Raw genomic sequence first — 27,138 nt, 5'->3', positions numbered from 1 at the left:
TTGATACAAACTCTGGAATCCTTAGCTCAACCCTTACAGAAGAGACTCAGGGGAGAAATGTGAGAATATTGTGTCAGACACGGGGGCAGGAGTGTAAGGCGGGGGGTTGAAGAGCGAAAGGACGGGGGAAGAAAAAATAAAAAATAAAATCCCTCTCTAGAAATCATGAGGACAGAAATTATTTATTTTGTGAGAGTGTGTATGTGGCGTGGCACGTTAACATACCATGACGATTCCTCCCGATTGCTCTGCTGTGCACATGCTCATAATGGGGGCCATACCAATGGTGGTGCCTTGGAAATACACCCCGCTGGGAAAAAAAAATATGGAATCTGACGTTATCACATCAAGATCATAGGTCTCCACATTTCGACTAGTAAAGGTTCCCATCAATCACCTAAATGGAGAGTTATGCCTGTTTTAAGTGTTGGATGATTTCTAACAAACCAATCAGTACCCAGCATGGCTACAACTGACATTCACTTTTTTCTAATTCTGTGTTCCACCAATACTTCGAATCAAAATATATTTGAGGGCCTTACAATAAATTCAGTGACTCTAAAAATGTTTTGCAAATGTTTAATTAGGATGGAAATTTGGTGAAATAAAACCGTCTCTGTTAGTTATGAAGAATCCACACTGCAGGGTATTTTTGAGCGTAGTTAAAAAACAGAGCTGAAGTCATACAAATCTAATATTGAACAGATAAAACCCAAACCCACCACTCGCACACAAAAACAGACACATAATTAGTTCTAATGTTCTGCTCTCATGGTTTTTCAGATAAATTTGTACTTTTCAGTGGATACCTCTAACCAGGTGACACATGCATGCCTGAAAAGAGAGCTAAATGGATAGATAAGACTGATATAACAGACAGAAACAAATAAGGAGGCGTGTAATTACAACATTAAACTAGAAAATGTAAAAAAGAGCAGCCTGAAAATTTCAATACGTATGTAATAAAAATGAAAATACGTTGAGAATGCTAATGAAGCGTTTGACAGTTGAGAAATACAGAAAAGAATAAAATACTGTCCATGGCTGCGCTGCCCCCCGCGGCCATAAGAGACCTACCTGATGAGCTGGGCATTGTCATGTGGCTTCTGAGGCAGCAGCTTGACCTTCCTCCAGTCTAGGAACTCGTGCAATGTGGTGAAAGGGTCTTGGGTAACAGGACACTTATCCACATCACTCCACACTTCCAATCCCACCAGAGCCACTCGTATATTCAAGGCCCTGTAGAACTGAGGAGGGGTACAGCAGGGGAGAACAGAGATGTGGATGTGAAGGACTTAATATCTGTTCTTCCAAACACTTCTACTCATCTCCTCACTTTGCATTGCCCACGAAAGTCCGGAATAAATCTTTGACCGGCTTTCCTCACTGAAGAATTGTTACTCGCTGCCGTTTCATTCGACCAGAATTCACAGCATGTTTTACTACAGCAGACTCTTGACAACACTTCGCATTCGAGTTATGGAATTGATCATCCATTCATAATCTAATCAGCCTCTGCTCACAGGTTGGTTAACTCTCACTACGCCTGATGTGACCTCTAATAAATCACGTTCCAACAGCACATTGCCTCTGTTGATTTGATTGTTACCTTGTCCACATAATTGGCGATCTCAGCCAGCCGCTGTTTGACCTTCTCCATGTCCTTGCCTTGCTTCTGAAACTGACATTAACCACACAGAGTGTGAGAGTGAAATAGGTGATCCGGGCTTTTGAATGTTGATTATCATCAAAGACATGATTTTGTACATATTGGGATTGTGCCAGCTCAGAAAGTCCCTCTCGGGGTGTCTGGAAGCTGTGCCACAGTCACTATCGCGTTAATTCCGCTGGCACTTCTGCTATAACTGCTATCATCAAAGAGCTCCTCGGTGGAGCTTAGGCTAAAGAGATAACCTCGGCCACCTTGTCTTATATCCGACATTTATTCAGTCTCTGTGGCTCTGAAGCTTGTCGCACCATTTTATAGGCCTTGTGCCGATGAGGGCCACTTTCTTCTCCTCGCCCTCTTTAAGACCTTAAGTCTGAGATTTTAGATAATTCAGGGAGCACATAATGGGATGGTCTCATTTGTGAGTCAAGTGGTCAGATGATATATGCAGAGGGGTGTAGTTGGAGTCAGACAGTGAAATGGATGAATAAGCAGACACGTTAGCGGCAATGACATTACAGGAGAGGAGCCAGTTATCATATCTGCACCCCCAAGGGGGACGGAAGCAGCAGCTAAGCGTCTGACCTCTTTGTCCGTTTCCAGTGGGATCTGGCAGTTTAGGGTGGAGCGGGTGAGACTGCGTGAGCTTTGCTTACCTCTCTGTTGTCAGCCACGATGATCAGCTCCACGTACTTGGTCGTAGTCTGGGCATGGCGTTTGTGCTGTGAAGGGGATTGGTCGGAGGGTTTAGATGGGTGTAAACAACGACAGAAAAAAAGAGAGGAGTTAAAGCAAGAAAAAACAGTTAATGGGACAGGGAGCAGTGGGAATGGCAAAGATAAAGCGAGGAATGAAAACAGAGGAGAGGAAAGCAGAGGGAGAGGAGAAAGGAGATAAGGAGGACACACAAAAACCACAGACAGCTTTCTTGAAAGAGCAGCCTAAATTTAGCAGGTGGCTCGTCAATATGGCTTTTTACCCAAGCTGCACTCTCTGCAAAAAAGGCAGAACTGAACATCAGCACAAAGCAATCAGCTGCTCATCCAGGCTGACCCAATAAGAGCCACCAAGGTCACAAAAACCTCAAAAACACTCCTCAGGAAACGGCTTATTAAGTAATAAATCACAGTTTTGGACAATACAAAGCGGTGTACTGCAAACTGTACAAAGAACCTGGGACTTGTACATTAATCTCCCTTGGAGTCTTTGACGCTCATAGATTTGAAAACACGACAAGCATCACGTCAAATTATGAAACAGCAGTAACCGAAAATGCCACCAGAGTTTACGGCCACACTCTTATTTTGGTTGTCAGCATGCTAACGATCGCCTGCACGAAGCACAACTAAATTTCAGACTGATGAGAATATTACTTTTGTTCATATAGGTTGATTTAGATGGCAGTGTGTAGTCGCAGTGGCTCGACAGTCACAAACAGACTCAGAAACTGTTTTTCCCCTCGGGAAAAGACTGCCTTCTTAAGCTGTAGCTCAAAAGGAATGCAATATGCGGTGCAATATTTTTATTTTCACTTTTCATTATTTTTATTATTCTTATTTTTCTTAATGATAGGGACTATTTATTGTGACTACTGCTAAGTTATTTTATTTTAATACATCAGTAACCAAGACCTCACGTTACTTGTTACTTCTAACTGCTGCTCTGGATTGAAGCCAATCGAAATTTCATTGCATTGTTTTTTTTTTTGATGCTGTATGAGCCTGTTTCACCCGGACACACTCTCAAGTCCACAATAACATGCATGCAGATCCTATACTCTCCTGCTGGCTAAGTGTTCTGCCTTCACACCATGGCTCCCTTTCAATCTGAGCCTCTTTATCCTCGCTGGCCTGGCAGCCTGGTTCCTCTCTGCTGTTATCTGCCTCCTCCATAGATAAGCCTGGATGGGCAAGTGTGCTCTAAATGCACCCTATTGTGATCATCAAGTCTCCAGGAGGCCACTGGTGAGTAGGGGGAAACATAAACACTGTTCAATCAACGCAGTATTCATTTCTATAGCAAAATCTATCAGTGACAATTAACCAAAAAAAAAAAAAAAAGTCACAAAAAACTGAGCTGCCACGTGAAAAGTTAAATGTTAAATACTGCATTAAGTTTAATGCACAGGAATAAAAGATTTCCGCATTATCTTCAACAAACCTGTAAACATTTAAAGCTTTAACATCCTTCCTCCCTTCATTCAGGTTTCATACACCGCTGTTATTTTTTTAATACCATGTATATGAAGTAGAACGAAGGCTACCTCAGCAGCCTCAGAGCTTTCGAGCACCTCTCACAGGTTTCATTATGCAAATGTGTCTGGCTCAGGTGTGGACAAAGATGAAAACTGAATAATGCACTTTGTAATTAGATTTCGGTTTACTATGCTAAATTCAGACCAGCACAACAAACCTCAGTTTGGGTCCACATCCAACTCTTTGGTTGCGTTAAAGTCCAGGTCAGAAACGATCCTGTAACATTTTTCTGTCTCAACAACTGAAGCCAAGTCAGCCTCAAAATGCTGCTGGATTCTGTGAGGACGTTTGACATCTTGCACAGCCATATTTTCATCTTCAGACAACGCAGATTTGCAGGAGCTGAAGTTGTTGGTGTGCATTTTCTGTAAGCCGCCCATCATATCTCTGAACCCTCCTCTACCCCATGTGACCGCCATCATCCAGGGGCTCTCTGCCAACGTTCTTCTTTATCTTCAAGCAGGGCACATCGCAGCTTATCACCTCGGTGCCCCTGTGCACTGAGCTGAAGTACATGTGCCACCAAGTCCAGAAAATCTGCATATGTTTTCACTTTTTGGTTCACCTTCTCTTTGCTACAAGAACTTTTGAAAATATTCAACTATCTTATCTGTTTTCACTTTTTCTTTTAATCACACTGGGATTAGTGTGTCTGACCACCTCCCTTATGAACCACATCTGTATTCACTTAGTAAAGATATTTTCTCTTTAGACTCTGATATCTCTGGCAGTGTTAGGAGGCAGAGGGATGCAGTATTTTAAACAAATCAAATTTGACATTGTTATCTGATAGAGTGCATTAAACTATATGGAAAAAAATCTTGTTGAAGATAAAAATTAAACCACACTTTCCACAATGGTATATGATTTTCAATGCCGACATAAACTTCATTCTCATGTATTTTCTTATCTGGTTCACCCTCTGTTTCTGTCAGGCTGGAAGCTTCTGCCTGCTGGAGTTGTCAGGATTTGTTCACTTCTTCTGAATATTTGCAGCCCTCTTAACACCAAAGACAATAGTTGCCATCCAAGCCAGCAATATAATCACCAACAGGAATCAAACAGTCCAATAAAAAGACTAGGAAAATCCCCATTACTGCATGGATAAATAAAAGCCAATAAGCTGAAAGGGCAGCATGCTTAAGTCAGCACAGCCATATGTTCGGACTGCTTCCCAAAAATACACTCAATTTCAATTTACCCACAGTGAAACGATTAAATACTTGCAGAAAATAAAATTTTGTTTAATGAAAGGAAAGTCCCTCTCATTTATGCGGCATATTTGTTCCTATATTTGTTCTCATTCGCCTTCTCAGCCCTGGAACATACATTGCACGGCCTATCTCCATGTCTCTTTATTGACCCATTGATAAATCACTTCTGTTTGCTCACTCTTGCCCTCCGTCACCACTCAGTCAGAGGTCAGTTCAGACTGCATTCCTCTTACCAGCGTTCATCATCTTTAAAGCCCAATTCCTCTGAGGCTAGAAACTCTCAGAGACCGCGGCCCTTATGATTTATCTGTGCTATCGGAGCAGGGATAGTAAGGAGCCAAGTGCAGGGCGTGGTTTCTCCAAAGCAATCTGTTTAATTCTGGATGGACAGGTTCTGCTTGAGGCATGATCTACAAGCCTGCTGTCTGATCTTCTGCTCAGAGCAAATGTTGCCACTTAACAGCCAATGTACTTTCCACGGACGTTCATCAACCTGTACGCTCCGTCCGTACACTCCAGATCGCTAATGGACACACATCAGATCAGATGGAAGGAATGAGTGAATAATTCAACAAGTAGCAGCTTCTGAAAGACATACTGCCCACTTACCCAAATCTAAATTGCAAATGATCTTTTTAAAGAGGGTTGAGGTGAGCAGTGATTTAGATTGTATGCTGTCAGAGTAAAAATTCACATTATATTAAGAAATATCAACGACAGAACATAATTTTCTTAACCGAGTGCCCAAAGATGTCATTTTGGCTGTTTGTTAAATAATAATGGCCCAAGATGACAAGTTAAAGCATTCTTCGATTAGAAAAAGTATGTGTAGCAAAGTGAAAAGATTAGTTGCAGCATATTTTAATACAAATCTGATCAATAACTTTTGAAAAAGTTTCCCTTAAAAGCTTGTTGTGGTGCAACAGAAAGTCAGGAATTGATGTGAAGTCATTAGGGTTCATTCTTTGGGAAAACATAAATGCCTCTGAAAAATTAACTGCCAAGATAATCCAACCAAGAGTTGATGAGATTCTATATTTCAGTCAGGACCAAGTTGATGGATGACGATATGACAAAAAAAAAAAAAAATAAATAATGTGGTTTATACATCCCTATCAATAGATACAGGTAAGAAATTTTAATTTATATATTAAAACAAACAAACATATTTTGACAATGATAGAGTTTCACAAGAGTGAAGGTTCGACCACTTTGTCGAGACGGCTGCTGCTCTCGTGGCCTGTGGACTGAGGCACTGACCATTAGTCAAAACTGGAAGTGTCATTCCATTTTCCTCATTTCCTCTGACCTCTTTACTGTCAGCTTGGAAATGAAGGCACGAAAATGAAGTAAGAAGTCGTGCAATTTGTTAAACCTTGTCAGGACAGACACAATTTATCTTGCTTACCTGAGAGGCAAAATTGCATACAGTTTAATAATCCTTACCCTGTTCCTGAAAGCCTTGAATGGGCTGCTGTCTGGGTGCTCAATGGGATGAGATATGTTGAAGTCGTGCCCACAGGTGCCAGCGGCCAAACTGAGGTGTTCAGCTGTGTAGATCCAGTGAGTGCCATCAGAGTGATCAGCTGATGGCTCCAGGATATAGGATTTGCCTTCGAGAGATATGAAACCCCTGCAGAGAGTAGAGGAAGTATCTCTCAGAAGTTTTTCGAAAGTTAAATGTATAAGATATGCTGAAAAAAACAAACAAACACACACACACACACAGAAAAAAAGAACTAGAGTGCGCATGATGTGGTGAGTAAACTCTTTCGGGAGTGATATGTTTAAAGAGAACTCACTCTTTATTTTTCCAATTACTTGAGCAATTGTTTCCTCTTTCTTGAATTTTCTCATGATTTAAGAGCAACCTCCGTGATTCAAAGTGACATCCCCAGTGCACCAAGACTGAAAAAACTCTGGGTTTCTCACAAAACCTGAACAATACTCACAACCACATGAGCTCATACTTGACTCCCCCAAAAGTGCAAATAGTGCCAACGCAAACCAAAAACAGTTTGTCTCAGCGAACAGGCCAGTGCGTGGCTGTGTCAAATAAAAAAAGCAATGTGTATCTGTCATTGTGTCGACAGGTTGCGGAAAAACTGAGAGAAATAAATAAATGTTAAAACCTGAGTCAGCAACGGCAACGGCGAGGGCCTCACAATCAGGCAGATCAGTTGGCAAAGTGTTCAGCTGGTTTGTGAAAACATGCCTGATTGTGTCTGGTGATATTACTGCAGTCATTATTCCCAGCTGACATCTGCAAACCGTGTGTCCAACACTGAAACTCCACTCTTGTCCACCATGCTGCCTTACAGTAAGCAACTTTACTCTGCTGCTTTTCAGTAGTATGGCATCTCATCTTAACATGTTTGTATGGGGGGGAGGAAATATTATTTATTGATGTGCGTTTCAAAACTACCAACCTGTGACTTAAGACTACAGCCATTTGTAACTTTTATTATTTCTTCTTAGCCAGAGTTAACATTAAAAGCTGTTTATTTACAGTCTTGTCTTTAGCTATGCGTTGTTTGTTATAATTCACCTGCTGAGCAGCATCACATCTTCAGGGCAGACTAGATACTTTGTTTTGATTCAACTAATAAGTTGCAGCTGTTTTTCTGATGTTGGCTACGTAGCGAAAGCAGAGCTATTTTCGATAACACTGCGCTGACTACAACAACATAAGAGACTTTTAAAACATAAGAGAGTTTTTGACAAAAACTGAATACCTCAAAACGTTTCTTCGTCTCTCGTTCCACAGGAAAAGACTACGGTAAGTAAAGGGTGGGCCAAAAATGAACAAGGAGGATTGTCTGGATGTGAAAGTAAAAGTCTGATCTGCAATGGTCTTAATTTTCTACTACAAATTAGTTTGGGATTTGCTGTGTGATTGGTCTGGCTGCTCATGTCTCTTTCAATCTCAGATAGTGACCGCTGACTTGGCTTCGACTGCGTTGAGGCTCGAGTCATTTGAGACTTAAAAGTAACAACACTCAAGTCTCATGTTCAATATATGATTAAAATCCTGGGCTAATAACATGAATATTTAGTTACTAGGCCTGCGCCTCAAAAGCTTGACTCAAACCCCAAACTTTTCCCAAAAGACTTTGGGTATTACTTGCATTAATGCGCCTTAGTCACCACAGCAGGGAGAGTTAGTGGAATAAAGCTTTTGCTTTAGGCTTTCTGGCTGCTTCTGTATTTTATCACACAGTTTGCTTCTCTAGCCTACTATATTACAGAGGCATTAGCCCAGTGTTATTGGCACAACAGTATTTGTATTTGGTTTTTTCTCCATCAAAAAAAAAAAAAAAAAAGAGAGAGAGAGCATCTCACACACTTACTTAATCCCCGCACAAGTACTGAGGCTGATGTCGGAGTTGGCATGACCCTGTACCTCACCGTGATAGTAGCAATTTACCTGCAGGAACACAAACAAAAAGACTTCAAGATTTAAAACACAGCACAAAAATAAATAAATAAATAAATGGAAGTGTGAAGTAAAAAAAATAACCTTTGCTGGTTTAAACACAGTTCAACAACACCAGTCGCAGCTGGTAAAGGTGAAATATGAGCAAATTAGCTCTGTGGGAATAGCTTTTTGCAGGGTTAGCAGGAGCCATTTCCACTCATCACCACAGGCTAATGATGGCTGAAATCTGTGAGTTTCACGTTTCCCTGCTCAATCTTTGCTCGCTGCTGCATTCCCAGGTACCCGCTTTCATGGACCGCCTGTCAGGCTTGCGCAGGGAGTAGTGAAAGAGATTGAAACCCCATGTTTATTGAACCAGCCCGGGCAGCAAGAGGGTGGGGAGGAAGTGTCTGGTTTGGATTGAAAACAGTCCCTTTTTCTTTTTTACAAATAGTCAGACACCCTTTCTGAGGTGAGGTCCAACCTGCCAACCTCATCTGCAAGAGAAGGAAATTTGTTTTCCGCCCCTCTTCTCTTCCACCTCTAAATATAGACGCAGGTAGTAAATTTCAATGTCCACCCTCCTTCAATGTCAGAAACTGCTGATTTTGCACAATCATGGTCTCAGTGTGTTTCTGGAGGGAAAGGGGATCCTTGCTTAATCTTGCATCACTTTATTCTGCAATAGAACTGCATGATAATCCGATAAATATTCTTCTTTTCACTTTTTACATGAGCTGGTTGAAGTAGCATTGGTGAAAAGTTCCTTGCAGTCTTACTATCTAAATAATGACGACGTTGAATAGTATTTTGTCTTCAGTTCTTCAGAATTAAGGAAATTACTTTGTATTCATGTAGGCTCACTTGCAGGTTAGGTTGGTTGCAACAGGTTAGGTCCATAAATTCATGCTATTGATGCCAGGTTCTACCACGTGCAGTCTCAGCAGAAATCCAAATTCAGCAGACAGGCTATATTATTCTTTCTGTCTGGTGTTAGTGGGCCTGTTCCAACTGCAGCCTCTGATTTCGGATCTTAGCTGACAGGACCCGATGTGGTCCTCTATCTGGCTGATGTGGCTCATCCAACCCCAGTTAATTCTGAGATGCTTTACTTTTCAGCAAAAATGCAAATACCGGTCATTTAAATAGCCTTCAACCTTTTGTCAGCCCCAGCCAGTCTCAGCAACAAAGCCTCTCCATCTCTAGAACTGATGTTTCTGGAGAAATATGACATTTTAGTGCAGTGTGGAGACAAGAGGCTTTATTACAGTGAGTTAATGCAGCCACCTCATGTTTCTTTGATGAGATCATGACTGTAATGCATCGATATAAGGGATAGGAATAGACTCTGTTTCTCAGGTTTTTGCAAAAAGAAATTAGAGAGGAAAGTGCTCACGCCTTCAGTGCTGACATAAGGAAGATTAATAACTAATACCCACGTTATTGGGGGAGGCAACCCAAGCATGAATATTGTTTATCATAACTATGCATTTGTTATTCCACTTTAACTCCTTAATATCCATGCTATAGATTGAGATTCCCCGTAGAAGGGATTTTGTTACAGCACATGGCACTGATTTACTGTATTATATATGGACGGATTTAGTGGGAAAGGGAGAGGATGTAAAACAGACAGAGGGAACGGAGGAAGGGCTGACTCATGTCGAAGTCACTCCCAGCATTACCTTTCCTTTGACACAGAAATGAACCCTCTAGATCCCCTGTCCAGATCACTATATCAGTCTCCTCCCTGCCGACAGGACAAATAAATTAACTACAGATCAGTCTCTCAAGATTGGGTTGTTTCCAAGAGACCCTCCCATGAAGAGCTGGTTGCAGTCATGAGAGAGGAATGAGGGGAGGTCAGTTGGTTCCTTGGTTGGGAAAACACGGAGCAGGTAGATGCAGATCCTTCGGTGCATGCATCCAACTTTGAAATCTTCCTTCCACCTGGTGTAGCACGGATTAGTAGACTGGAGTTTGACACAAACTCATTTGGAAGTCATTTGATGTAAGAATGGGGAAAATTGGCAGGAATCTGAGGCGTTCCAAAAATATGAGTTGATGTTGATTAGTCAGTTATTCTCGCTGATGAAAACCTGTTAGCTCCTCTCAGTGTATCCACCCCTGAGCTGACCCGCAACAAATTCTTCATTGTCTCTGCGCTCGGGAATGGCAGCTATTCTGATGAGCTGGCCGAGTCCAGCCAGCGACGGTCCAGCTCCGGTCTCACAGCAGTCTCAAGTGGAAAACATTGTTCATTTTACTGTGTGGGCTGGCCATTATTGAATTACATTAATCTCCTCTTTTTGTGGATTTCAGTTATAAGTAGGCCACGCATTTTGTACACAGACCTCACAGGCTGTCTATTATTATACTTTCTGGTTATCGGAACATAAATTACAGATTTAATTGCGTTCCAAACCTGCAGATAACCACGTCCCTGAAATCAGACAAGCAGGTGGAAGCTTTCGTTCCACATGATACAGCCACATCATAACCATTCATCACAGTGTACTACACATGTTGTTTCCTAATAGCCATGTTGTCTCTGAACAAAAATAAGCATCCTTCAAGAGAACAGGATTCATAAATACCCATCAAGAGAAGGATATTTATGGATCCATGGAGAATGTTTTCAAAGGCCAGTTGTATTTGAGAGCTGAACATTTTCTTCTGAGCTCAATGAAGATGAGAAATATTCATTTACAGTCAACAGTGGCACAATTCACAAAAAATTGCAAACCAACACCACATACCACAATTCATGGAGTATATATGGAATATATAATGGAATATATAATAAAAAAGAAAGAAAGAACAAAGACATTGTACACTTGTGTGTGCATCTCTGTGTGAGCGCTCTCTGTCTGTCTTGGAGTAGCTGTAAGTGATTTTACATATTTAACAAATGAATTTGAGATAGAAAGTTTGATCTCCACTTAACAATGAGCCACATAAAGTGCAATAGAAACTGAATATATTCACAGTCAGTATGAGTTTGTGAACTGAATGTGTTGGGGTTTTTTTTTTCTTGCAAACCTGCGTAAGAAAATATATTTTGGGAGGACTTTAAGCTTATCCATTATAAAAGATTTGTCCTGTTCTTCCAGAGTTCTGCTGGCTGACCTTCGTCCACCTTTTATTTCATCAAATATGAATCTGCTGGCAGACGACGAATATGGGCCCACTCACCTACACGGGCTTCTTTATGCGCAAGAGTGCCCAATTCCAGGAGATTTAAAAGTCAGCCTAACACCAACATTCATTTCTCTTTCTCTTCTCACTAACTCTACTAGGAGCAGAATAAAGCAGACGCTCACAAGAAGAAGAGTTCTGCAAATTGTGAACATTCATAAAAGCTACTGGGTGGGCGATAAAGAAAGCATCACAGACTGTAGTTCATATGTTTGCCAGATCAGTTTTGATTAGGAAACAAAAAACAAAACTAAAACATAAAAGAAAATAAAATGTTTAAAGCATACCGTGAAGTTGTGAGAGCCTGTGACCGGATTGCCATCCTCCAGGTAATGGGTTTCTGTGTAGTTACTTGCAAACAGCCCCCTGGAAGGTATAACAAAGACAACAAACACTCAGAAGTGACCCTAAGGAACTTTATCCAAAAAAAATCAATCACAGTGTCTTGGACCATTCTACCACATCCAGACCTGCATGGAAGATAAACAGTCTGATGTGATTTAAAACTTAACCCTGTTCTGGGAGTGCATAAATTGAACCCAGCAGCAGAAGGCATCAAGAAAGAAAACAGATTTAAAAAAAAAAATAAGGCTGCTGTGGTGTATTCCATTAAAACACTTTCACACCATGTGCATGCACCATGAAGAAGCATTCAATATCAATCCATAACTCATTGTGATGTGGCAGATCAGTAATTAGCTTACAAATTGCACACAATAATGAGCAATTGGAAATTATAGCAGATCTGCTAAAACTGCGAATGGGGATATTATGTTGACAGGAATACGGCACAGAAATCATTTTTAGTTCCAGATGGGAATCAATAACGCTTTAAGTGAGTCTTTGAGGTAATCAAGTCATCCATTTACACTTTATATTGAGAAAACCTAATAAATCCACACCACAAACAGAGGGCTGTTGCATTGCTCCCTGTTTTCTAACAATCCCCCTCAATATTTCTACTCCATGAGCAAGGTTATTACAAATACTGTGTGACTGGACAGTAGCAGCATTTTGTGCGAACGTGCTAACATTAGCCTTCAACTGATGCAGCACTGTGCAGCCTCACAGAACTGAACGTCATCATTAGCATAATTATTATTATTGTTTTTAACAAACAACAGTTAACACCAGTTAAAGCTATCCAATACTTTATTAGACACTAATCCTAGAGGTGATGTTATCCAGCCCTTCCTGGATTTTGTGAAATGTAAAAACTTGTTCTCTCAGTCTCTCTCTTTTTTTTTTTTTTTTTAGCAAAAAGAGGAGAAAGGTAAAATCTTCAATTCCAGGCACCTTTTTGTGGGAAACTATGAGTGTTTGGAGCACTCTCAACCTATGGAGAAACAGAACAGAAGTGGATGGTGCTACATTATATTGCTTTGATATATTTTGTTGACCATTTTTTGTGCTGTGGTTTATTTTCATCCACTGCAAGGTTAAGTTCAAGTCTTCCAGCCAGCAAAGATAGACACCTTTCAGAGCCTCCTTCGGCCTTTTCACATCTATTTCTGCTGATGTGCAGTCCCATCCTGCCACCTCGAAGAATAAGCTCTCTAAGGCGGCACAGCTGTACGATGGTTTTGGCTGCCCTTTCTGCCATTTTCAGAGGTCATTAAGCACTGCTCCTTTCTCTGGAGGAGGGAAAGATGCTAAGCTGGAGGGGCAAAGACTCAACACCACAGAGAGATTAACAAATAAAGTGAGATCCAATAAAGCGATGCGGGTTGATTATCACAGCATGAGCATGTGTATTTGTTTTTTGGATTACAATGGAGGGTGAGGGTGTTTATGTGTCCATGTACAGTACACACTGTGCGTGCATGTACAGCACGGCTCTGCAGGACACCAGCAGAAGGTCGGCTGGCGTTAATGCTCAGTTTAGGAACAAACCTCACCAGGCAGCTGGATCCTTTTATTGACCTCACCACTGACGAACTGGCTGGGAGTGTCAGCTGTAACAACCCGGGGAGGGGGGAGTGCGGGGGGGTATTTTGTTTGGGATCTGTCAGCATGAGACACAATGCTTCCCCACCCTCTACTCCTCAATAGAGCCAAAGAGCTGGTAATAATCATTGGATCAAAGTGAGGCCCAAGAGTACCGAGCGCCAAATAAAATGATGTGTTTCTTCAGTCTTAATTAGGTCTGCTCACTCTGTCGGACACAGAACCTCAACATCTGCCCACAATAGACAATCCATTGTGGTGAGTGTGTGTATGTGTGGGTATACAAGAACATAGTGCAGACACCCATGTGTCACCCATATGTTGCTTTTTTTGGTGACTTTCAATGAACGAGCGTTGTAGAAGGTGTGAGAGTCTCGCTGGAGGAGAGGAAACACAGCCGCTGCAGGAATTCAACTAATTTCATTGCCGGGTATCTGATCCAAACGTAGTGAATCACAACAAAAACATTTGTTAATGTCACCAGTCTATTTAACATGGAGGACACATTTCCCTTTTCTGGTTTCTGCTCATTTCGTTTGACAAATCCCAAATGTCAGCCCATCCTTCAGTGGACCAGCAAGGTGAGTCAGAACAGACCCTGCACAACTCAATTTAGGCATGGATTAATTCCAGTCAACCAACAACGATGCGTCACACACCACACGTTGCTCTCACACTGGCAGAAAAGTCAAGATTGATTCCCCTCCAAAGTGAGCAACAGAATCACCTGTTTTCTGTTTTAATGAAGAAACTGCGCCTTAGTTCTGCAGCCCTCGTGTGTATAGTTCTTTCATCGTTGCCTGCAGAGTTTTCATTAGGAGAGGAACAAAAACCAAAACTTTTGCAACTTACACAGGGGGCATCAAATTTTCTACATTTTCAACTGCCAAAAATAGGACAGAGAGGGGCCACATCTGTGTTAAAATAGATGACTGATGAAGTTGCAGACGGTCCATCAATAATGCATTATAGGCCAGAAGTTCTAAGAAAAAGGTTTGTCACTGCAAATGTTTGGTTGATATACTATTGCATATGCTGAACTCTGTGTCCTATTGGATTTGTAACTGAATAAGCTTGACATGAGCTAGTAACTCACTCAACCATGTGTTGTGAGATTAGTTTTTTTTTTCTTGCAACTATAGAGAGCTGTATGCAAATAAAGCGATGTTAAAATGGGAATCTAAATGTGAGTAAACCATATCACCAAAGAAGAACTGCCATCTGCACAATAGACATCTTTACAACAGTGTGTTTAAAAAAAGTGCATCTCATCCCTGCTGAGCTATGAACTATCCCCAGCCAACTATATAATTTGTCTAATTCCACCAGCCGCCCGCCCCACATGGCAGCAGCAGCTCACCGTTTATCAATCAGTGGGAAGTTAATGAGGCGTGGGGGAAGGAAGTGGACAGGGGGTTGTGCCCCCCATTTAAAATGTATTACGAATGGAATTGCACTCCAGCAGGGCTGGCTGACGGGTGAATCGGCATCGGGGAGAAGCGCCGCAAGTCAACAAGAAGATACCGAACTTGTTTAGGCAGTCTGACACCCAAACAACCACAAAAACCGCAGGTGTGACACGACACGAGATAATGTCACAGAGATTTCTGCTTCTGCTACATTAACTTGTCTAAAAGCTGTGGAAAAGAAATATTTGTCAACTTCTCCTCAGCAGTTAAGACAGATGTAAAGCCCGCAATTATGGCTTTTATGTACATCTTGTCACTGTGTCTCCAGGTCGAAAAGAACTTTCTAAAAGATAAAACACAAGGTGAGGGAAAAGAGTCAGATTGATTTGATAATGCAGTCAGGAAGAGAATGAAGTCACTTCAAGCTCATCCTGAGTGCCAGCTACTAAATGCCACTTCCCTTCCTCCCACATTAAATTATCATATTTTTCTGTTGTACCTCTTCAATATTGTCGAACCCATCTGTCTGTCTTTGCGTAGGAAAATAACACCGGGATTTACAGAGTGTCTTATCTAAATGAAATAGATTCACATGCAGAAATAAATGTCATGACTCACAAACACGCCTCCCCTGTGTATGTTGTAAGAGACAACATGGTCATTTAAATAATGGGAAAATTCATCTTTTTGGTGATCTAATAACAAATTCCATCTTCCTGCTATATTCTTCTTTGTTTATTCTGCTTATATGTAAAGGGAGAACTGTGATATATTAATTGCAACAGGCTGGATGACTTGAACTCAGAGCCTCATCAATCAAAAGAAAAAGAGAAGGTTTTATTTTGAAAGAAAAGTCCTAACTGAATGTCAAACTTTCCAGCAGGCAGTCATGCTTTAATATGCAAATGTATTATTTTTTTAATCATTATTATTATTTATTTTCATTAATTATGACAAGATCGTACATGTAGTCTCGTCCTAAAAGCAAACAGATACTGAGAGCTGAGTCAAAGTCATATAAACACATTTTCCATAGGAGAGGGGAGAGTCCAAACTGCTTGGGACACTTTGGATCAAATTTTGGAAGGACAACAAAACATGAACTTGATTATGCGATCCGAGGCCAAGAAGAGGATGTGAAACATTGTTATGAGAAACCAATTTTTCTCCTGCAAAACTGTTGTCAAGTGTCTTAAAAGCAGATGTACAGAAAGGCAAGAGTCAGGGGAAACTAGCAGAGCCAAGTCCGTCCATGGTGCAGGCATAGAATAAATAATAGACAATTTTTCACTTGCTGCTCACTGATGTGTTTTGAACTTCCCTCCCTGTCTTTCTTGATGCGGTGTCCATTCAGGCTTATCCAAAAAAAGGTTAGTGTTTGCACAGCGCTCCATTTCAGTTGGGAATGATATCACACCTAAGTGGAAAAGCTGGAAGCTTGTTTGTGCTGCTTAACGTTGTTGTTAGTAACACCAGTTGCCATCGATGGATTGCATTGATTTTAGCTCACCCAAACAACCCAGGAACCTGTCCACACTACTTTGTGTAGACACAAACGTAATAAACACATGGCTCCTGCTTGTACATGTGTTAAGGCCCTCTTGGATTTTCAGCTCCCCTGACTTTACACATTAGAAATCTAATTTCAACTTGGGCGTTCCACTTGAAAATTTTTGGACTGACAACTCGAAAAACTATAGCTTCACTCTTTTTTTTTCTTTTTTCTTTTTTTTTTAAATCCATAAAATGGTTATGTTGAATGAATTTGCTACAGTCAGTACACTGACACCATAGTCTTCTTTACCATAGGTGGAAATACAAGCTGGATCAATCTCCAATGATTTCCCAGTCACAGGCTTCAACGTGTCTCGTAAAACTCAGACAACCTAATCAGGGACCTCTGCACAAATCTTGGAGTTAATTATGATAAATGAGAAGCCAGGCATTAGGCCTCCAAAGAGCTGGTAGCTTTCTAACACTTGTAAGTCCTGTTCCGTAATGGAAAGTTATTTAGAACAGATGCAAATATAAACATTTAGAGCAGATGAAATCACCATCAAAGAAATACGTTTCTCATAAAACCTAATCTAGGACCTCCAATTAGTCCATTACATTTCAGCCTACAGACTCATTGGGAAATGTGGTAGTAATAATGTCGTCCTTCTTTCATGTGGCAAGTGGCAAGAACCCAGTTTCACTTGGAAAAAGTGGGCTCATGTGCATGAAAACCTACATTAGTGCAAACCCGCCCCCGCCCCCGGCCAAAAAAAACCTTGTCTGAGTGTTAAAAACATTTTTTTTCCAGAAGCAAGGGAAGAGGGCCAGTCTTCCTGGCTGTGATCTGTCTGACATCAGGCAGTGTTGCAGGCCAGTGCCAAGTAGAGCAGAGAAGCAGAATTCCCCCTGCTTACCCTGAGCTCAATGCAACTCCCAGTCTTCATGAAGCATGTCATGAACAGACCCGTTAAAGCATGCTCGCCAATGATTTCTGCCCAAGAAGGAGGGAGGAATGGGAAATAAGTGCAACAAAAGTCAAGGCAGATGGTTTTGACTTCATTTATATAAGCTGCCATGTTCAGTAGCGATCTGACACGCAGCTCTGTGGCACCCCAGGCTCTAAGGGCAACACGCTGTCCAGCAGGGAGGGTGACAAGGCAGAAACAGGGTAAGTGCGAGTTTTGGCTGGTACCAATGACGTGAAATAGGCCGAGAAGTGCAAAAACATAAGGTTTTTATGGCTATTTCACACCATTAAAACTGGTCTAGTGCCTTTTTGTCCCAGTGTGAACTCATCATAGCGGCCTCATTATGATTCTTTACACCTGTGTGACATCCCATGGCAGTAAATTGGTCAGCGAGATGGTCAAAACGAATAGCCATTAGCAGTGGTGGCACGCAATTATTGCAGTGACTGTCACCTCGAGATTGATGTGGTTAAGCCCAGGCATGCCCCGTGAAATCAATAAAGTGTCATCTCTGTGCGATGTCTGCATGATGGATGACTCCGCGGGATCCTAATTACAGAGATGAAATGATGAATACCACCCCAACAATGGATAAGATAATTGGAATTAGAGCAGAAATGCGACACTGATCTTCGATTAAGTGAGATACACAAGTCTGCTGGTTGCTATCAACATGTCTAAAATTATTTGCTCACCACTAGAATTATACAACCAGAAAGGTTGAGCATAAGATGGTGTAATCACCAGCCAAAGAGTTCCCATGCTCATATTTCCAGGGATTATGTGGTGTAGACATACAAATTAGACAGCTCGAGAGTCTTTCTCCATATCAGAAATAATCTCTGCTCACTGTTCAGCGTAAAGAGGAAAATAGTGTAATAAGTAAATGAATAATAATGATTAATAAAATAAAAATGCTGTAAATGGGGGTGTCAACATCCATTTTGGCAGCTCAAAACTGTTGATGCCTGGTATGTACACAACAAGGGAGATACGTTTTATAGGACCTATTTATAAGTTTTGCAATTGACGCATGCTGTTTTCTTAGCAGTTTAGAAATCAATGTACCATAACCTCTCTTCTCGGCCATGTGGCAAAAGCAAAACTTACGAATAAGTCCTTTAAAATGTAACAAACCAGTGGGGATGTGGCCTTAGACAGCTGTGTGGTTGCCGTTTTCCACCAAGAACTCACCATTAGGTGACCTGAAAGGAAAAGGTGTTGATTCTGTCAAACCAACACAAAGGTTCTGAGGCAGAGGCTCATTGCGGATAGTGGTTGACAACCGTGACCACAATTTTCAACAAGCGGCAATTTCAGTCGCCTTTGTTTGATGAGATTTCAGCCACAGTGGGTAGAAGACCAGCAAAAAAAAAAAAAAAAGTCATGTTTACAAGTCTCTTTCATTGGCTGTGTAGCTGTGTACATGAAAAGTATAACTCAGATGAGGTCTGCTGTATTTACACAAGCGTAACACAGCGTCAAATCTCCCTCTTTGTTCTTCTGCATGTTGTCATTTGTCAACACGAGACGTCACGTCACATCTGCCTCTCTTGTGTTTCACTTGCACCCAGTCTGTCACCCACAGGCACGCATGCACATGCCAAACAGGACAAACAGTGTCTATGACAACAATCAGCCTGCAAATCATTATCTTGCGCTCGCTGACGGCTTGCAGCGAGGCAAGCTTCTCTTTACTTCTCAGGGAAAGACTTAGTCATTTTATAGCTCATGATATCACCGATCCCAGGGGGAAGGGGGAAAAGTAATCACATGTGAGTAATCAAAGGCAGTTGATCTGCACAATGTGAACTGAAAATGTTCCATTTCAGGTCAAGTAGAAGAGGAAGCATAAATATATGCTTATGCTTGTAATTAGACGAGTGATAACAATTAAATTTAATTGGTCAGAAAACAAATAAAGACAAAAAATCTTGGCAGTTTCTCCCAGGTGGATTTTACTTTTCTTTCTTCTTCTTTTTTTGTGGCATGGGATAGTGACATCTTTATCTGAAACTAATTATACCAGGTGCCAAAGCAGCAGTCTCTCAAATCGCCTTTGTTGCTGTGGATCACTGGAGGGGAGATCCTTCATCCTGCTTTCTACTCCTATCTGCCTCCAGGGCTTCTGTTCCTATGTGGCAGAGAGTGAGCTCTGTGAGTCTGCTCTGTTTCTTCATCTCCCTCAGGACAAGCTCTGGTTGTGCATGTGTGTGTGTGTGTGTGTGCGCTTGGAAGAGAGAGTGTCTCCTAATTTGTGTGCATGCTCTGGTGGCCCAGCATGATTTATGTGGATCTCTGTGAGAGCTCGGTTAACTGTGTATTTGGGAGCCCGTGTGTGCGTTGTATACATGCAAGCATCACTAGACGTGTTGCTTCCCTCACTATATTGTGTTTGTGCTTCACATACAACAGGCTCATGGCTTATATATCACGCAACACATTCTTTTCTTTCAACACTATCAGCAAACCACAACACTCCCCCACGCCCGAGTTCTTCAGCTGCATTTTCAACTCTCTGTGCATTTTGCATTGGAAACTCAAAAAAGAAATACGGGGCTATGATGCTTTTCTTCACGTATTTCTGTAAACTCCGAAACTAAATTTTCTGGTTCACCCAGAAAGCCAGCTTTTTACCGACACCACTTTCTCCCATAGGAATCTGGGTAATGACAAAGACACAATTTTGTGTACACCACTATAGCTTATTAGTGTTTTTTCATAATTTCGGTGAAAACAACACAACAATTTACACCCTCTTCTATATTCATGTCTTCTAGCCAGTTGCTAAATCAGGAAATACTGAAAGCCCACAGATTTAATTTATGCTCTGTGAATGTGAATTTATTCCAAGTGAAAATTTTTAACTTTACATGCAGCTGCAAAACAATTAATTGCATCACACAGTTCTCACTCTATAAATTTATTTTGCCTTGTTTGTGTGTTTTGTTTTGTTTTGTTTTTTTTGAAGATCATTATGTGGGTTACGGCTGAGAAAGGGAGGAACCCGAGACAGGGTGAATGCAAAGTCATTTTCAGGATGGGTCATCCTAATACAACAGCTACAAGCGTTCCTATTAATTCAAATGCTTTGCAAAGAATTGGCCCGAGGCCTGTAGCTTAGGCATAGCATCTATATTCATTGCAACCTCATGCTTGAACTAATGAGCAACTAGGGAACTTCAAACAATCAAGACTATCATTCTTTCACAAGGTAAACGTACACAAAAAAAAAAGGAAAACATGGTATTTCAATTAATTAAACCTGTCTGCACTTGTATGCCCTCCTCTTTTTCTCCGGTGCTGCTTTGCACACCCGAAGGGAAATCACACAATTAAGGCTTGCATACAAATCTACTCTCCCCTCCCTTCGTCTTTCAGCCCGCTGATTATGTCAATGACAGCGGCGTCCTTCGTTCTTGTAAAAGTCTGATTGTGGATGTATTAGGTGTGTTTGGGGTCGCACCCTGACCTTTTGTTCCTTTAGCAGATGAAAGACAGGAAAAGGTTACAAGATCAGAGTTGGAGGTGATGAGCCAAAACAACTGAATCATTTAAATAGAACTAAATCTTTAGTGTAATGTGCAAGGTCAGAGTCCCGGAGCTTTTTCAACAGGCGTGGACTGTAATTGGATAAGACTTTAAAAATGTTCAGCAATGAACTGCATTTCAAACGCGTTAGCTGCATTCATTAAAACTCATTAGGGCAGTGGGTGATAACAGGAAACCTAAAACTGATTTCCCAATAACCTACCAACTGGTTCTCCTGATCCCTTTAAGGGTTGAATTCAGGTCCTGCTCTTCAGGTGATCCACTGAAGAAGCAAAACATTAGAAAGCTTGTTTTTTTTTTTCCTTAGCCATCAATGTCCAAATGAGCTGAAGTAAAGACGAGAGTTGATTTACAGCCACATACAGAAAATCCTTGACATTTTGAACTAAATCCATGAAAGGTCAATTACCACAATTATATTAATTCTGTGGTTATGAGTCTCCCTCTTTCTCTCTCTCCTACAAACACACACCATAATATCTCTACGTTATCAATTCATGCTTTAAACTTTTTTTCCACACGAAGGTCTGATGAAGAGCCTTCTCCATACTGCACTGCTGGGGTAATTCAGAATCTGCTAAATTGTTTATCCACTTATTGACTGAATGACTAATGAGAACTTATTCACTTTAAAAATATGAGGAATCGTCCAATCAAATGATAATCCCAGGTTTAGATGTGCATGTACAACACTAAGCCAGTGGCAGCAGCTGTTTATCCCATTTCAGCACGCAGGCAGGACACGGAGGTTTGAAGGTAACATAATCTGCCCAGCTGCACATCCAAAGCTCACTAAGTATTGCTATTTATCTAATTGAGATTGCACATTTGCCAGTTTGTGGCTGGATTTCCTTGAAATCTCACAGGGAGGTGTTGATTCCAGCTCCATCAGTATCGATCTTCTGATGTAGTTTGTCAGAAAAGTGCAGGAGAGTCTCTTTTCAAATGTTCAGCGTAAATAATGTAGCATGTCCTCAGTGTCCTCAACAGCAGTTATGTTTCTAAATCCGACAAGTGGATCTCCTGCTGCCTGATAAATATATAGCTCTTCTCTCAGCTCGCATGCCAACAAATACAGTTTCCTGCTTAAGCCGCGATGAATTTACAACCCGCCCGTGACCCCTGACCCTCTGAATCCAAACTCTGTTGATGGTTTTAAAACCAACTGTATCATGGGCTCAGGCCTCAATTCCACAGGGCCCCTGCACCCCGAAGCCGTCCACAGCCTCTTTATCAAAGCCTGGCAGCCCCCATTGTTGTTGGCTGCTCACTGCCGTCCCCCAGTGCTGGAGGGATTAGGTGAGAGTGAGTGAGGAGGAGTACAGGGGCAAGCGAGTGGAGACCCCGTTGCATCCCATATCCCAGCGGGGAGTTGCTGATGGTAAAGAAAACAAGTGAAGAAGGGAGAGTTGGACAGGCAGGTAGACAGGGGAGAAGGCCGACTGCCTTCACACCTCATCTGACAGAGAAAAAACAGTCGAATCCAGTCTTCACACATCCTTCCTCTGCCTCCGTCTACTCCCCGCCTGTCCATCCCTCAGCACCGAGGGGCCGCCGAGTCGTACCCTCAGCGACGAGTGGGATGGGAAACGAAAAGCATCTGCTTTTTGCATGGCAAGAAGTCAGGAGAAGATGCTGTGCTCCAGGTCTCTGACTTTCTCTGCACCATTTCCTTTTATCACTCAGCTAAATTTAGCGATGAAAGAGGTATCTGAACTCCGACTCCTACACAGGGATCCCATTGAGCGTTGAACGGGTTTGACGTTCTAAATGAGTGAAAAGCAGGAACAGAAAAGGAAAAAAATTACGATGGATTCTCCATTTTTGGAGATGTTCATCAGCAGTTTTTTTTTTTTTTTTTTTTGGGGGGGGGGGCAAGAAGAGAGGAAACTGCTGCTGGTGTTTTTGCTGCGCTAGCAAACTGGAGCGGATGCTGTTTTTGCTTTCCATCCAACATTCATTTTTCACAAGGAAAGAGCTCTGCGTGAGCATGTGTACGACAACAGAAGGGGGTGGGGGGCCTCCGCAAGATCATCTGAAAGAGACAGGCTTCCTTCAGTCCAAAATCTGACCGTCTGAGTGATGACCACGTGTGGTTTCTTCGCTCAGTCAGTGACCCAATACGCAGAGAGCGCTGGTCATAGGAAGGTCAGTGGACTGTGAGAACCCAGAGAACAGGATGGAGGTCAAGCTGAGTGAGCGTCCCCCCCCCCCGGCTGATATTCACTCACACTGTAACTGCAGCAAATCTATTTGTCTGTCTGTCAAGAAGGAGGATGGAAGCCAGCACTGTGAAGCCGGACTGATTATCTTTATGGTCAGCAGCCACAAAGGTCAAAAACTTTGGCTGCTTTTGTTTATTCCATTTGGCACCCCGGAGCCTTGAGAAAATGAGATTTCACTTGAATTTATGGCGAGTGTTTGCTTAAATAGGTGAAGAGGGAGAGACTGGGAGCCAGAGAAACACAGAGATGGAATAATCTGAGGGAAAGATCTCACAAAAGAAAGACAAAGATGGAGAGCCCTTGGCTAGGAGCAGCTGAAACTGAGTGCAGTGTGAGAATATCCTCTTTTGAAGCAACTAGTGTCCCGGCATTTCTGGTCATTTTTGTTAGGACACATTCACATTACTATGTTACAATCTTGTTTTTCTGAAGTAAGAAAAGTTTGGTAGACGTTAGCAGTGAATAATGTGATCATAATGAATTTTCATTGATTTGTCTTTTTAATTTTGAAACCTACCAAAAAGCCGATACGAGTAAGCACACCAGAAAATATCGTTTGCCTGTTTGTTTGCAGGATGAAAGTTTCATGATTACTGATTTTACGATAATGTGCAAAGGAATATCCAGTGTTTATAGATTTCTAAAGTTGTTTTTTGGGGCATTTCTTTATGTTTTTATTTAATGTGGACATAGAGATAGAAAACAGATACCACACATGGGAAAGGAGTTGGAGTTGAATCGGGGAATATTCAAAAGCATTTATTTCAGTCAGTACATTGCTGTACAGTGTCGCTATAGACACATAACCATTCACACATACAAACTCCACACAGGGAGGCCCCATACAACAAACAGACTTTATGCATGACTTGGCTATAGAGCCAGTAGATGAGAAAATAAATGAATAAATTATAGCCCACTGAACAAAACCTGTAGAAATAATCACAGAAACATGACTGACTTCATCATCACGAGCATGTCAGTGACGAGGTCTCCATCCCTGGTTTGCAAAACAAAGGCGACATAAGGGCTCTATCTACATCTCAATCTCACTCATCATTTCAGCGGAGTGACGCTAAACAAAATACGACGCCGTTAATTAAATGCCATGTCTGATGGAGCTGCAGCGGAGTAAAGAGCAGAGACGCGTGGATACGAACTGTCAATGCTCAAAAAAAATTATTTGTCTGAACACAGTCGCAAGAAAGATGGAGAGCTGGAGAGAACTAAAATAATGCATGCTTACTCTTTATCAGCTGTCTGGAATATGCTAAAAAGTAATGTAGCAAATGTTCTTCGGCGACATTATGCTCCATTAGTTTGACATAAAGGTATGGAAATGAAACACTCGGCCGAGTCTACACCAAAAATCTGCTCTGTTCCTTACTCTTAATGCAACCTTATCTGGAAAAGACGCATTGGCACGTGTTTCAAATAAAAGGCTGGCATTAAATAGTAAAACAAGTCATTGTTCAGCCTTGGAGCTGTTACTTTCACACCCAAACCTTTTTTCCCCACATCAGTTCCGTAATATTGCAAGAAAGGACTCCAGCAAGATAACTCATAAAAATGATGGAAAATAACAGGACGTGCACTATCTAGCTATCTCTGTGTTTGCTGTTATGGCAGAAAACCGTCCTCATTTCTGAAATCTTCAGCACAGCAGCACGCAGTAAATCCCAGCTCATATGGTCTCTGACAGGTTTCTCACAGCCTTTTGTAAAAAACAAAAAAAAAAAGAAAATAAATTGAATGCCCCCTCATCAACTACCATCAGGGCTCCCGTGAACAAGACGCATCTGAGTAAATAGTAATAAATCTGTGACTTCACATCAAACTGGGTGGTGTAAGGCAAAGCTAAGCTTCTACCACAAAAGAGGGCATCTTGGTCTGCAGGACACAGAGGTGAGTGATGAAAAGCCGACTGTAGATTTAAGTTGGCTTGTAAGCGTGTGAAGGCAGAGAGGATGAAGAATAAGTCTACGGGTTGTAGTCCATCTGGAAAAGGACTCAGGGTAGAGAGGAAAACCCCAATGAGGTACAGAAAGTCTTAACAAGCCAAAGAGATTCATTCTGTTTTTGTTTTCTGCCTATGGTGACTTTACTTACATGTTTGCCTTTTTAAAGTTTAGCAGAGATACCAAAGACACAAATAACTTGTGATGTTGCAACCGGTTTGGGAGTCCTGTCTGTTTTCTGCAGCAAAGTCCATCAGACAGACGAACGTCGTCATTCAAAGGTCAAGCTTTTTTCGATGCTTTGCATTTCGTCACACCACACTGAGTAGATATATTTCAATATCAAGTGACAAAACAGCTGGGGGAAAAAAAAGCTTGTGACATTGAATACGGCTTTATTTTAAACCGTTGGCATTAATTCTGCATTAGTGTTAACTTATTCAGATGCTTTGTGCGCCACTTTGAAGTTAGTTTAAAGGTTATGTTGTGACGGAAGTCTTCACAAAAACTAAAAAATAAAAAAATAACAAACAAGCTTTCCAACAATACAGATGTATTTACATCTCATCTACTCCATCCTGAGGCGAGGGAGAAATCATTCTTGGAGGTTTTCGGTGTTACTGGGAGCCTCCTAATTAATCAGGAACATAGAGTGGGGGGGGAGTCCACCTTATTAATCACTGCTCTAAGCTGGGAAATAATTGCAGCTTCTGAAAAGGTAATTCAGAAGAGGAAAGCTCCCTCCAAAAAAAAAAAAAAATCCCTTTGGAAGGAAGCAGTTAAAAGGCGCTCCGGACAGAAACGGGCCCAATTCCAAGGCTTGTCTTTGAAACTAATGAATCACAGTATATCATGGCCTGCCAGCCACAAAGGTAACAAGGAAGGTACAAAGGCTAGAGTCAACCTCAGCGCATCCTTCCCTGGGAAATGAGGTCTGCTCCTTCTGAATTTTAGAAAATTGTGTTTGTGCGCGTGTGTGTCTGTTGCTGATGAAAGTAAGTCAGTGTGTATGTTTGTCTGCAGAATAACAAATGAACAGGGAGTAGAGCGGGCTGTTTCTGCCCCTCAGCGCAATGATGAGGCTGTTGGCCCACTATACCTGTTTATACTTCTTTTTTTTTTTTTGCTAAAAGTTATTTTTTATTGATAATTTTGTGGCTTCGTTAGTGGAGACAGGCAGGAAAACAAGACAAAGGGAGAAGGAGAAGCAAACGCAGGAGAATCTGGCCAGCAAGGAATCAAACTGTGGACTCATGCTAACAGCATTTGTCCCAATGGCAGGCACCCCAAACACCATGTCATCGGGTAGGGCCCACCTGCTTATGCATTTCTGTTAGCGAAGGGAATGGTCAGCTGATATGTCAAAGGATTAGCCCTTTACTGTCCTGACCCGGTTGCAGATTTGGGGCACGGCTGTCATGAGACGCCGCCCCCATACTGACCACAGGATCACACAATGTCATTCAGATTTCAACACATCTGTGTGGGCGGAGACTTAAAATCACCATTTTTTTTTTCCTCCTTCCTCTCACATTTTGCTATCCATCATATGCTTCTTCTCATTCCAGCTCCACAATGGCAGGAAGTGAGGATCCTTGGCTCACAGGTTACCATGGGAACAAAGTACTTCATGGGACCTTAGCGAGATGGCGCTTCTATTTTTACTAATCGCTTATTAATCATCAGAAAATTGTTAACACGAGATGAATGACAATTGTAAAGTTGTAATGAGTCATAAATTTCACATTCACAATTAATAAAAAGAAATTAAAAGTGCTGAAAATTTAAAACTAAGATCTGAAAGCAATGAAAATTATATTACCGGTGA

The 27,138-nt window shown here is 41.6% G+C and overlaps 1 protein-coding gene across 3 annotated transcripts in view; it reads right to left on the bottom strand.

Moving 5' to 3' along the window:
• The window catches only part of adam12a (ADAM metallopeptidase domain 12a), a 65,373-nt gene that overhangs the window by 22,088 nt on the left and 16,147 nt on the right, over positions 1-27,138 (bottom strand). For 2 of the 3 annotated variants that reach the window (XM_029528276.1, XM_029528275.1), the window contains exons 4-10: positions 12,042-12,120; positions 8,489-8,565; positions 6,585-6,771; positions 2,326-2,391; positions 1,610-1,681; positions 1,078-1,247; positions 226-310 (exon numbers count right to left, since the gene is read on the bottom strand). In XM_029528276.1, coding sequence (XP_029384136.1) covers positions 226-310; positions 1,078-1,247; positions 1,610-1,681; positions 2,326-2,391; positions 6,585-6,771; positions 8,489-8,565; positions 12,042-12,120 — 736 coding nt within the window. Of the gene's footprint in view, positions 1-225; positions 311-1,077; positions 1,248-1,609; positions 1,682-2,325; positions 2,392-6,584; positions 6,772-8,488; positions 8,566-12,041; positions 12,121-13,229; positions 13,325-27,138 lie in introns of those variants that run through there. The other variant, XM_029528277.1, reaches the window with a different exon arrangement.

Source organism: Echeneis naucrates, chromosome 19, assembly GCF_900963305.1.
Source record: "Echeneis naucrates chromosome 19, fEcheNa1.1, whole genome shotgun sequence".
Taxonomy (NCBI): Eukaryota; Metazoa; Chordata; class Actinopteri; order Carangiformes; family Echeneidae; genus Echeneis; species Echeneis naucrates.
The sequence above is the reverse complement of the archived record's forward strand: the minus strand, read 5'-3'. Positions and strand labels throughout refer to the sequence as shown.